The sequence below is a fragment of the Pavona decussata genome, unplaced genomic scaffold (genome assembly GCF_977016875.1).
Source record: "Pavona decussata unplaced genomic scaffold, jaPavDecu1.1 SCAFFOLD_11, whole genome shotgun sequence".
In the NCBI taxonomy this organism is placed as follows: Eukaryota; Metazoa; Cnidaria; class Anthozoa; order Scleractinia; family Agariciidae; genus Pavona; species Pavona decussata.
In genome coordinates, this window is record NW_028145434.1 from 3,917,824 (window position 1) to 3,930,464 (window position 12,641).

General features: G+C 40.7%; 1 protein-coding gene across 1 annotated transcript; it reads right to left on the reverse strand.

Moving 5' to 3' along the window:
- Positions 1-2,116: 2,116 nt before the first annotated feature.
- LOC146488287 (uncharacterized) lies at positions 2,117-9,685 on the reverse strand. Its single transcript, XM_085122653.1, has 3 exons — positions 9,254-9,685; positions 7,373-7,618; positions 2,117-6,361 (listed from the first exon to the last, which is right to left on the reverse strand). Exons 2-3 carry the CDS (start codon positions 7,573-7,575, stop codon positions 4,051-4,053), a joined length of 2,514 nt encoding a protein of 837 aa, XP_084978779.1. The 5' UTR covers positions 7,576-7,618; positions 9,254-9,685; the 3' UTR covers positions 2,117-4,050.
- Between the last annotated feature and the right edge of the window lie 2,956 nt (positions 9,686-12,641).

A 12,641-nucleotide genomic window follows, 5' to 3' on the forward strand; every position in this document is an offset into this window, starting at 1 on the left:
TTTGGTATAACTCACCTCCTCCTGAAACTCTGTCAGATCTTTTTCCATGTTGAATTTTAAGCGGCATCACTCCAGGCGTGGATATCCTGGATAATAAAAACCCAACCAACTGCGCATGCTTCCGATCTTACATCCGACAAATTTTAAATTTTTTTCTCTATTGTAAAGAAAAGTCTGCTGCCTCACTAACGCTCGCCACAGGCTTAAGTGATTTTAACAATTATGTTCAATCGGACTAGCTGGTGCTACCTGAGGCGGGATTTTAATGAGCAATTTTCAGTACAGTGAAACCTCTCCTTACGGACACCTCTTTAATACGAGCCCCTCTCTATTACGGACAGTTCACTTGGTCCCTGAGAGACCGAAATCCATACAAAGCCTTCTCTAAAACGGACACCTCTATAATGCGTACACTTATTCATGTCCCCTTGGTGTCCGTAACAAAGAGGTTCGTTTGTACTTTGAAGTTAGCTTTATCAATTCGTCAGTGGCAGATTGAGAGAGAGATTTCCCAGTTATCTGCACTTATTTCAGAATAAGACATGCCTGGTTGTTCCTCTCTTGCTAAAAGAGAAAAGCTAAATAATTAATGCCGTTCTGGCTCTTGTTACTCATAACTAAACATTAGTAACCTGATTAATAAAACGGTCAACTGATCGCAACGAGTACGTAGAAAAACAACGTTTATCCATTTTCTGTTTAAATAAGAGAACAACGACTCCGGGTAGAATCTTGCTAACCTGGAGCCAGATTCACGAAGCAATCCTGAGTTAGAATGTATCCTAAATGCTGTTTCTTAACAAAAGTATATTTGACCATTCACTATTGTGTATACTACTTGTCCATCCCCGTGTTGCTGCTTAATGTCTTAAATTGAGTCAAAACACCGTTTCACTCAAACAGGATGAGATTTTCTCTCTAAAGTTCAATTGGTGGTTTCAGATGTCTCATTCATTTGTAAATGAGCCCATTCTTCAAGTTAAGATTAACCATCGGCTTAAAATTTGTGTGTGTAATGCACCACTTATAGACATACAGTAGTTATGAAAACGCAAAGAAGTAATGCATTGTAGTTCATAAATGCGTCTTATTATTTATAGTCGTGCTCTTGATGGAGGTTACACTTCAGCTTTTACCTTATTTGTGCCTTACTTCATCCAGCCGTGGTCAGAATTTCCACAACAGGTCAATAGGGGTTATTTCATTGTAAAGTTGTTCAAATTATTTTAAAAATGACAAACATTTGAAACTTCGAAGTTACCACACTTTCAGAATAACTGTATTTCTATCTGATGAATATACCGAATAACGATCAACAAATTATAATTTAAATTGTATTATAATTATGTTATATAAACTATTTACCATTGATGCTTCACGGTCCCCCTGGGGGTCTTCAATCGAGGTAAATCAACTGATTGCCTAAAGAAAATGTTGCCGATTGTCAGGATGAACCAAATGGATATATTCTCTTGGATAACTTGATGCGTATTTTGTTTTTTATCAATACAGAAATGACAGGAATGTGTGCCGGGCTCTCGCAGTCAACGTTTCTCTCGGGGGAACTTTTCAAAGCCAAATCAAATCAAAAGTAATTTTGGAAGTTGAAGAGATCGATTTAGTTTGCACATAAACAATAATTAATAGAATTGGAATTGCGGTGTCTGTCCATGCCCGAAGAGTATGTCCATTGCTTATACTCCACGATTTCGTTTAAAAAACTACAACCTGAGCGGAAAAATCTTATGAGCAGTCGGCAATGTATACAGGAGCTCGTCGTTCTCCCAGATGAAGTAATAAAAAAAAAGTCACTCTTTGCCCCTGAAAATAGGAGTGGGGGGCTCTTACGCCTTAATGTCCCCAAATAACACCGTTTCACTCAAACAAGAAGATATGTCCATTCAAACGTTAAATTAATTGGCCACTTCAGATGCCCCAGTCATTCGTAGATACGCTCATTCTTGAAGAAAGATCGCGTGCATGCCTCACTATTTATGAGACTGCATTGGATATGAATTGGAAAACAGTCATCCGATGTAGTTCATCTGTAAATATAATTTTTTAGTTTGACGTTATTCTCCTGATGGATGTTAGGCTTCGTCCGTCACCTAATTAGTGACACTGCTTCATCCAACCATGGCCAGATTTTCCACAAAACTTGAATGTAGATATTTCAATTTTAATCTGATTAATCGTTTAGAAGATGGCAAATTTTTCCTTGAAGGTCACCATATTTTCAGAATAACTGTTAACGAAAACGACCACCACAATATTTACAATTCATGCTTCACGGTCCCATGGGGATATTCAATGGAGGAAAAGCAACTGATCGTCTTGACAACATGTTGTCGCTTGTCGGTATAAACCAACCGGTGGATATGTCCTCTTGAATAGCTTGATGCTTATTTATTTATTTTTTTTATAAATTCAGCTACAAACGCAATGGCCGGTTATTACGGAAATTTTGGGGGCTATTATTTACTTTATGTTACACTCTCACGTAAAGGCGCACAACAGTATGCCATCATGACAAAGAAGCTTCACGTCCAAAATACGTATCTCCACGTCCAAGATCGCTGTCCCATCTCTTAACGGCATGTCGTGAGTATAAAAGCTAGAGTAAGTCCATGTTTTTCCTTGTGACGAAAACTAACTTATCCAAAACGCACTTTTAGTCCGTCCGTTACCATTCGCGTCCTTACGTGACCAAAGCGTACCCAATATCCAAGTAAACAAACAAGAAAGAATAAGTCTCCGATCCAAAGCACTCCAAACTAAAAAAAAACGTTTCTAATTATAGTATCACACGACAATTTAAATCTTGTCGTTTTGTATTATGTCGAGCAGTTGCTTCCCTTGAGCTTTGGCTTTTTGCATTGAGTAAAGCATTTGATTCTGTCGAGCTTTGGCTTCTACTGGGCTCATCTTGATTGGTCCCTAGCTCACTCGAGTTTGCAGTTTGAGCATTCAAAATTGAGGAGCAAGGGTATTTGGTAGCATTCAGTTGGTGGACGTTGTGCCATAAAATGTATTGGATTGGTCAAATTCGCCAGGTGATTTTCAGTGATGATGCCTGACTGCTGAGCATTCGAACTTGAAGAGAATAGCACCTCACTAGAACAAGAACGTCCAGCGAAACAACTTGAACTCAACTGGTACACTGCAGCTGTATTTCCGACCGACGCATTAAGCGTTTGAACATTTGGAGATTTGGGGGTTCTATTTGAACTTCTTCGATTGCCGAAGGTCGTTGGGCTATCTATAGAGGGTGTGCTTGCCCTATGAGCATTCAAACATGACGAGGACAAAGTTCTGTCAAATCTCAAACTTCCACTCGAGCTTCTTCCATTGGCGAGGGTCCCAGTTCAACGTCTTCGTTTGACCAAGGTCGATGGCCTATTTACAGAGAATGTGTTTGCCCTATCAGCATTCAAAGGTGAGGAGGACAGACTTCTTTCAAATCTCAAATTTTCGCTCTAATCTGTTGCATTGTTCAGGGTCCTATTTGAACTTCTTCGATTGGCCAAGGTTGGCAGCCTTTATAGAGAGGATGTACTATCCCTATGAGCATTCAAAGATGAGGAGGACAGAGTTCTGTCAAATCTCAAACTTCTACTCGAACTTCTTCCATTGGCCAGGGTTATTTGATGTTTCGTCGGTGCTTTTTCGAACCGTTGAACATTTAGGCTACAGGAAGACAACATTCCTTTAGAATTGTAACGTCCTGAGCTTCGTGATGGATTGATATTTCGTACTGGAGAAGCTGTGTGGCTCTCCATTATATGTATGCTTGGCAGTTGAGCATTCGAGGTTGAGGAGGATAGCACCTTATAAGAACTGGAACGACCAGCGAAACAACTTGGGTTCACCTGGTTCAATGCAGCTGTATTTCCAACCGACGCGTTAAGCGTTTAAAGTTTTGGTTTGGACGTTCTTGTTGAACGTCAAGTTAGAATGCCCAATTAGGGTCGCTGGCCTATTTACAGAGATTGTGCTTGCCCTATGAGCATTCAAAGGTGAGGAGGATAGACTTCTTTCAAATCTCCAATTTCAACGCCAATCTCTTCCATTGGCCAGGGTCCTAGTTGAACTTCTTCCATTGGCCAAGGTCTCTGGCCTATTTAAAGTGGATGTGCTTGCCCTATGAGCATTCAAAGAAGACGAGTCCAGAGTTCTGTCACGTCGCAATTGCAAACTTCCACGCAAATTTCTTACATTGGCGAGAGTACTAGCTAAACTTCTTCGATTGGCCAAGGTTGATGGCCCATTTACAGAGGTTGTGCTTGCCCTTTGAGCATTCAAAGATGAAGAGGACAGACTTCGTTCGAATCTCAATTTTCCAATCGAGCTTCTTCCATTGGCCAGGATCATTTTAAGTTTCCCCGGTGCTGTTTTGGGCCGTTGAACATTTAGAGTCCAGGAGGACAACATTCTTTTAGAATTGTAACGTCCTGAGGTTCGTGATGGATTGGTATTTTGTACTGGAGAAGCTGTGTGGCTCTCCATTGTATGTATGCTTGGCAGTTGAGCATTCGAGGTTGAGGAGGATAGCACTTTATTAGAACTGGAAGGACCAGCGAAACAACTTGGGTTCACCTGGTTCAGTGCAGCTGTATTTCCAACCGACGGGTCGAGCGTTTGAAAATTTGGAGGTTTGGAGGTTCTTGTTGAACTTCTTAGAATGCCCAAGTTCGCTGGCCCATTTACAGAGGTTGTGCTTCCGCTATGAGCATTCAAAGGTGAGGAAGATAGAGTTCTGTCAGATCCCACAGTTCCACTCCAACTTCTTCCATTGGGGAGGGTCCAAGTTGAACTTCTTCGATTGGCCAAGGTCGATGGTCCATTTACCGAGGATGTGCCTGCCCTATGAGCATTCAAAGATGAGGAGGATAGCCCTCTTTCAAATCCCACATTTCCACTCCAAGCTCTTTTACTGGGCAGGGTCCTAGGTGAACTTCTTCGTTTGGCCAAGTTCGATGGCCTATTTACAGAGGGTGTGCTTACCCTATGAGCATTCAAAGATGAGGAGAACAGAGGTCTGTCAAATCTCAAACTTCCACTCGAACTTCTTCCATTGTCCAGGGTTATTTGAAGTTTCCTCGGTGCTGTTTTGGGCCGTTGGACATTTAGAGTCCAAGAAGACAACACTTGTTTAGAATCGTAACGTCCTGAGGTTCGTGATGGATTGATATTTTGTACTGGAGAAGCTGTGTGACTCTCCATTATATGCATGCTTGGCAGTTGAGCATTCGAGGTTGAGGAGGATAGCACCTTATTAGAACTGGAAAGACCAGCGAAACAACTTGGGTTCACCTGGTTCAATGCAGCTGTATTTCCAACCGACGGGTTTAGCGTTTCATAATTTGGAGTTTTGGTGGTTCTTGTTGAACTTCTTAGGATGCCCAAGGTCGCTGACCTATTTACAGAGGATGCGCTTGCCCTATGTGCATTCAAAGATGAGATAGACAGAATTCTGTCACGTCTCATAATTCCACGCAAACTTCTTCCTTCAGCGAGGGTCCTAGTTGAACTTCTTCGATTGGCCAAGGTCGATGGCCCAATTACCGAGGATGTGCTTGCCCTATGAGCATTCAAAGAGGAGGAGGATAGACTTCCTTCAAATCCCAAATTTCCACTCCAACCTCTTCCATTGGCCAGGGTCCTATTTGAACTTCTTCGATTGGCCAAGGTTGGCAGCCTATTTAGAGAGGATGTCCTATCCCTATGAGCATTCAAAGCTGAGGAGGACAGAATTCGTTCAAATCTCAAACTTCCACTCGAAATTCTTCCATTGGCCAGGGTCATTTGATGTTTTTTCGGTGCTTTTTTGGGCCGTTGAACGTTTAGGGTTGAGGAAGACAACATTCTTTTAGAATTGTAACGTCCTAAATTTCGTGCTGGATTGACATTTTGTACTGGCAAAGCTGGGAGGCTCTCCAATGTATAATACTTGATGGCATATTCTGGGTAGTATTGATCCATATCAAACACAACAAACATTCCTGGATTGGATATGTTATCTACACATGAGTCGTAGAGATCACTCGCCGGGGTCGAAGGATCTTTAAGTGGTGGTCTTCGATACCAAGGTTCACCTTTGGTGTATGAGCCAACCAGGACTCTACATACGAACATGAATCTCAATTGGTCACCACTTTTTTTTCCTGTGTAGCGATGGCTGTAAGAGGCTTTAACTGCAAAGTAGCTTCCTTTTCCATACTTTGTGCCATGCTCGCCGGAAACACGCCAATCAAAGTTCTGTTTACAAATGGCATCCACTAAATCTGCTTTGGTTCCGTGAAACAACTGTTTTTCATTCGCCGTATTACATGGGCTATCTTGAACCATATTTTCTTTTTTCCTACATCAAAAGATATTAACAGGTATAATATTAATTAAACACTCATGTGGTGATGGTGCACCTCGAGTATCCGTCGGAATTTCACAGGTGACTAAAAGGTTTAATTTTCTTTTTATCCAAAACAAAGCTTTACCTGAAACTTCCTAATTTTTTCCGGCGATTAGGTGCTTCATATGAGCAGCGCATCCTACTTGCACATTTCCCAGAGAGTACTTTTTGGCTCCTAGTTATAGATTAAGAACAAGGAGATTTTACCGAAGCTTTGGGAACCACGTCAGCACATCCTTGTAGTGGTTTTCGTTGTGTTAGATAGTCGTTGTTTCCAAGAAATAAATGTTGCTACGACATCGGTTTATTCATACTGCCGGTTTGGTAAAGGTATATTCTTAGGTTGACGTAAGAGGTTTTCCCCTGTATACAAAGTTTGAAATGTGCTGCGTTTCCGTAACACAATCTTACCATCCCGAAGCAGTATCTGCAGATTTGGGTCAAAAATTTGTTTGTTAAGGATGATTTCAGGCACAGTGGTATTTACTATTTGTACGCAAAATTAGGGAGGAAATCTAAATTTCATCTTGTAAAAGGGTAACGTGTTTCCGTGACTATATTTCACATCAGTACGTAAACAATAATGTGAACATGATTTGACCTGCTGAAAGTTTCAAACGTGCGAAGCTCATAAATGCTCACGTGGGTCGCCATACGGGAGCATAATGATGAAGAATGCGTGGTTACTCCCAATCCTTTTCCGGCTTAGTCATGAACTAGACAAAACTACCTCAGTGTTTGGAAGCACCGTTCCTTATAAGTTACCCTGCGAGAAGAGCTTCTTTTGCTGAGGCGTTTAGTCATTACTTTGTTCTCTAATAAAAAGGGAATTTAAGATCTAGCAGTCTCAAGGGGCCGCTGAAACGCCCACAGTTCAAATACCTAATGAACTCGGGAAAAGGTTGACTCAGGGAATTAATACAAATAGAGGCTGCTAGTTATGGGCTGTTTCATAGAGTTTACCTGCAATACTTCTCCCACAGGAACGGATTCTGAACTCGCTCTATACTGACAATAACTGCCTGGTCGTTTTTCATTGTTTTTCTGAACAGCCGCTCCACGCTTTTAAACTCGTCGGAGGTCACATCTACTTCGACACGCACGAATTTTACACCAAACACCATTGATGACCAGTGGCTTGGTTTACTTTCTTTTATGTGTTGCATCTCGTAATCCGAAGTCTGAGAAGTGAGTAACTCACAAAGTGACCTTCAAAACAAAGGCGATGCACATACAATCACGACGATAGCAATCCATCATCAACATTATCATCGACATGATGATGATGATTATTATTATTATTATTATTATTATTATTATTATTATTATTATTATTATTATTATTATTATTATTATTATTATTGTTATTAGGTTCCTCGTGACATTTTCTGTCCGGGCGAGCACGTTCTGATTGTTGTGCGCTATACACAAGCATAGTGCTGCAGATAAACTGTACGTTTTGTGATAAAATGAATGGAAGGAAAATGTCTGTTTGTACGTAATACAACGAACCGGCCGGTGACTAAGAGAAACCAATAGCACACAAGAGATGTTTTGCATTACAACCATTGTATGCATGTGGAACAGCATTCGTCAAAATATAGGTTTTTTTGTTACATTTAGCCATTTAAACAACAATCTAGTTCTCTTTTCTAAGCATATTGAGGAACACGTTAAACATAACTTTAAAACACTCGACAATTAAACAGTTAGGAAAGATTTTACATGGGAAATTTTAATTTAATCACTGGGTGAAGGGCTCTACGAGCCAACTCGGTGGCAGTGTGCAGCGGGAATGTTTATTTGTTTGCTTTTGTGGGCAATCACTTAGGAAAAATGTACTTTTGTAGTACATTTCGTTGAAAATTCTACAAAGGGCTCTTTTCTTCCTTTGTTTGCTAATGCCTGTTTCGTTTATGCATCGTTGGTACTTACGGTGATTCCACTGAATTGCATTGCGCATCCTTATTTACTTGGCAGGAAAATGAATGGTCCTTTTCTTCTAAACGAGCACGGTGACCCCCATTTTTTAATGCATCAATTTAAATGTCATACGGTTGACCACTATATATCGCGATTTAAAGAAAAGTTTAATACTCTACTTTGAGATATTTTTATTTGAATGCTTTAAAAAGCACGTATTTAGGTAGTGCTGCTTACCTGCACACGCAGCAAAATCTTTAATTTCTTTCATAATCTTAATTCCAGTTCAATTAAAATAGTTTGTTGTGTAAGATTAAAGTAATATTTGTTGAACTGCTTCGATATTTTAATGCAAGAAATTAATTTTTTCTAGAAATGATAGTTCCCTTTTCTAATTACTAGCGCGGTTCCTAATATAAACCTCGTGGGTCATCTATTTACTATAATAGCCATCCAGGTTGCACAAAAACGAGCACGGTGACCCCCATTTTTTATTGCATTTTTGTAATGCTCATAACATAGTCATGAACTGGACCAAGTCTTAGACAATTTTAAATACTCTTTCTTTTTCAGTGGAATCACCTTAATACGCAGCCGAAGTTTTAAAATGAAATCACTTCCCACTGACGAATCTTAATCAGAGCAAACTTCATGCAGTATATTGCGTCACATTCACGAGTTTTAAATGAATCTGAAACGTTGATGCGGAGGTCTGTAACCAAGGTCGCTCTAATTTTCTATGCAAAATTTGCGTAATACTATTGCGAAATACTATTCCGCTTTCATTTGCAAATACCAAATGCATGACGTACGATTGCTATGTGTGGTAATGATTTGCGCAAACGGGAAAGCAATAAAAACTCATTGAGCATTGCATGGGCAAAGTACACATTACTAAACGAAAACTTTCATCTACTGTACCTCTTGTGCTGTTTCACTTTCTCCCTATCAGGCTTTGCAGGATGGTAAGTTCTTAGGCGTTCGTCTCTTCAGTTTCTCAGGGCCACCAGCTGATTGAACTCTTTTCTCAAAAGGAAAGGGACTAGAATAGACTGGTGTATGAAAATTCGGTTTGTAGCATTTAGTGTCTTCTACACGACTCAATTAGAAAAAAGGGATGCCTTCTGAATCCTTTAGAGCTGCGCTCTTCTTGAACCTAATTCGGCTCAGTTGCGTCGTATCGCATGTAAACACCATGAACGATCTCTCAACAGCACGACATTATCATATTCTTGGTTCTCCAACCAATTCTTGAGCTTACAGACTGAATGCTTATCAACCAGAATGTTGTCTGCATCCCCTCCACTGCCGCAAACGTTGAGAACTGCCTTTAAACTTGTCAGGACTATCGCCTGCCATATTTTCTAATAAGCGGAAGTGAAACTCGTTTCCAGTCCTTGTTAAAGTGAGAGCTGTCGCAACGTTCATCGCATCCGGCAGGTCACCCATGCATATGTTATTTGCCAAATTTGCACAGCCGATTTACTTTCGAAAAATATGAGTTTGTATGGTATTTCTAAAACTGGTAATTTGGGGAAGAACTGTACAGTAAGTCAAATTATAAGATAAAGTAAATAAAACAGTGCATGGTGTTGTTGTCTATCGTTACATTGGGTGAAATCGCGTCTTCGTGCAGTTTTGAACCATTCGAAGTCTATGTGTTTCACACGTGTACATATTCATTGAAAAGGTAAGACAGAATTTGACTTAATTAAACGCAAGAGCGGGTTTCGACAAGCGAGTCAAATGCAAATGCCTCGTATTCTCCCATGAACTGGCTCTTTTGTTAAATTATTCTTAGGTGACCCGTGCTGGCATGAGTTTACTTAGCTTCACGCAAACACTACGATGACAGCAACGAGAACGTGTCAGAACAAGTTTAATGGCAAAAACGCAGAGAATTAACGAGTTTGCCCTCTGGTATGCGAAAAATCGGTATCGAGACAAATTGAGTTCCATGCTCAGAAAATGCGAACTCCATGCAATTCTCGTGTTTAGGAGTTAAAATTCGCTTCCCGCTAGAAAGAAGAACATGGTAGGAAGATGATTTGCTAGTCTTTACTCAAGTCATTTACAGAAAAACCAGAACTCTAGTACACTTCCACTACGACGCAGACTGTACGACGTCGTTTATAACACAGCACAATAACTGAAAACCAATGTATCCCATAAACCTAGTAAAACCAGATTGATAGCGGGGCAAATCACACGACATGCATCGACCATTGGTTCATGCGAGTCTTGAGTATTTCTCTTGAGTTTCAGCTAATCTTATCACTTCATGGGAAGGGGGAAGGTCTTGACCTCGACATCCAAAAATAGAGGGGTGGAAGACGGCGATTGCTATTTTCCTTGTCCTTTACGTTCTTTAGTTTAAAAGTGTTTCTTGAAGTAAAGTTTTGAAGTAAACTAATCCAGAGTTTGAGAACGGCTAACCGTAAATCTCAGGAAACCTAGCCTTGTTCCCATGCAGACCTCATCAGCGAAGGAGCCGAACTGCCGGTCAGGGGCTCGAGATCCAACGGCGATAGTGCGTGCATCTTCCGGATCAGCTCAGCGGTTGTTGTCACATTCGACTGCGCACCAAGGAAAACAGAGGGCGAGGCTACAGTTACCTCTCATCAATAAATTTGAAAGGGTTCTGTCTGTATCACTGTTTGTACGGGGAGAAGGTGGGAGAGTCTTCCCCTGTCACTATTTCAGCCGTCCATAGCTATAATTGATAGTGGGAGGAGGGTGGAGACTTGTAGGCAGAATGGCAGTATGCTGAATACAAACTCCATGGCATGGGCTTGTTTACTTGGCTATGCTTTATTCAGTTGTGCATGCATTCAATACACGAATCTTCGGGTGGACGGGGGGCTTATATTTGAAATTTTGCAACATTTTGAATGGAATCTCTATGACATGGGTTGTTTTACCTGGTATTCAGTAGAATTGTTTGCTTGACCCAGTCACGCGTGCGTGGTATGTCACAGACACCCATGACTACCACACTATGCAGTGGCTTGTCTAAGTGAGATAAATCCCTCACGATAAGGTGTGTGTACTACGTAGGTAGGGATCTAGTCACGGAAAGATGGCGTAGCTGTTTTGCTTACGTTGCGTTACTTCACTTGGCGTCATAGTAGAAGTCGTGTAGGTTGATCGGGGCCTTGGCGCCCGTTTCTCAAAATTTCCGATAACTTACCGGGCCCGATAAGTTATATTTTTAAATCCTTTTTCAACGATTACAGGCATGGTGCCTGACCAACGTTTTCATAGAATTATAAACATTTTCAAATTTAGCATTCAAAGCTAATAGAAATTGACTTTTATTGAGAAACATTCACCAAAGACTCTTTTCGGGCCCGATACGTTCTCGAGACCTTCGAGTAACGGACCCCTGGGTTGATGTTTTGTGGCCGACACCCAAAATGCAGAACAAGAAAGCCGTCAAAGGATTTTTAAACTGAGCCGTTTTGCCCCACCCTACACCCTTCCGCACATCCCCCCAACTATTCACCTATCCCATAATATTGTGGTCACCAATGTTTCTGTTTTGGAGCAACGATGGAAACAGATTCTTGGACACATGCCTCAGTATGTAACTGTAGTAAGAGGAGATAATTCCACTTGTCCTTCAACTTCAATGAAATGTTTGATTTTGTCTCACACCTAGCCAGAGGTTTATAGTGCATACAATATTGGTGGATTTTTGGAGAACTTCAATTGTTTCCCATGTTGAAATGAAATTAATAATAATCAAAGAAACCGAATTATGAAAGGAACCATCATGGTCCACTGTGTCCAGGGAGGCTGTCTCTTGGGGAGGCCTGTATATGATCTCGTAACTTTTTAGAACTTCAGACGTTACACTTGTATAACAAATAAAAATAACTGTTTTTTTGATTTATCAATCCTCTGCGATTGATAAAATACAGTTGTTTCACTTCAGTGCCCGCGTTCGATACCTGGTAAATTCATTTGAATGGTGCTCGGTAGTTTTACCTTCTAACGACTACCAACCAACCATAATAATAATTTGTCCAAATTCTACAAATTTTAAATTTTCCATTGATGTCTAAGTTGTTACGATTCATTCAAAAGTCACGCGCGTACGAATTCTTCCCCGAAGGATACCCTCCAATGTCGGTCGTAACCTTCATTAGCCAAACTTGAAATAACGACGGTCGGTATTAAATGTCCATACTTTACACAGCCTGCACGCAGACGTCTCATGATTGAGTCATAATTCCTGAGTCGTCAGCGCGCATATCCGGGCTATACTCTACACAGTGCCTCACAAAAACATTAAAGTAATCCTCCA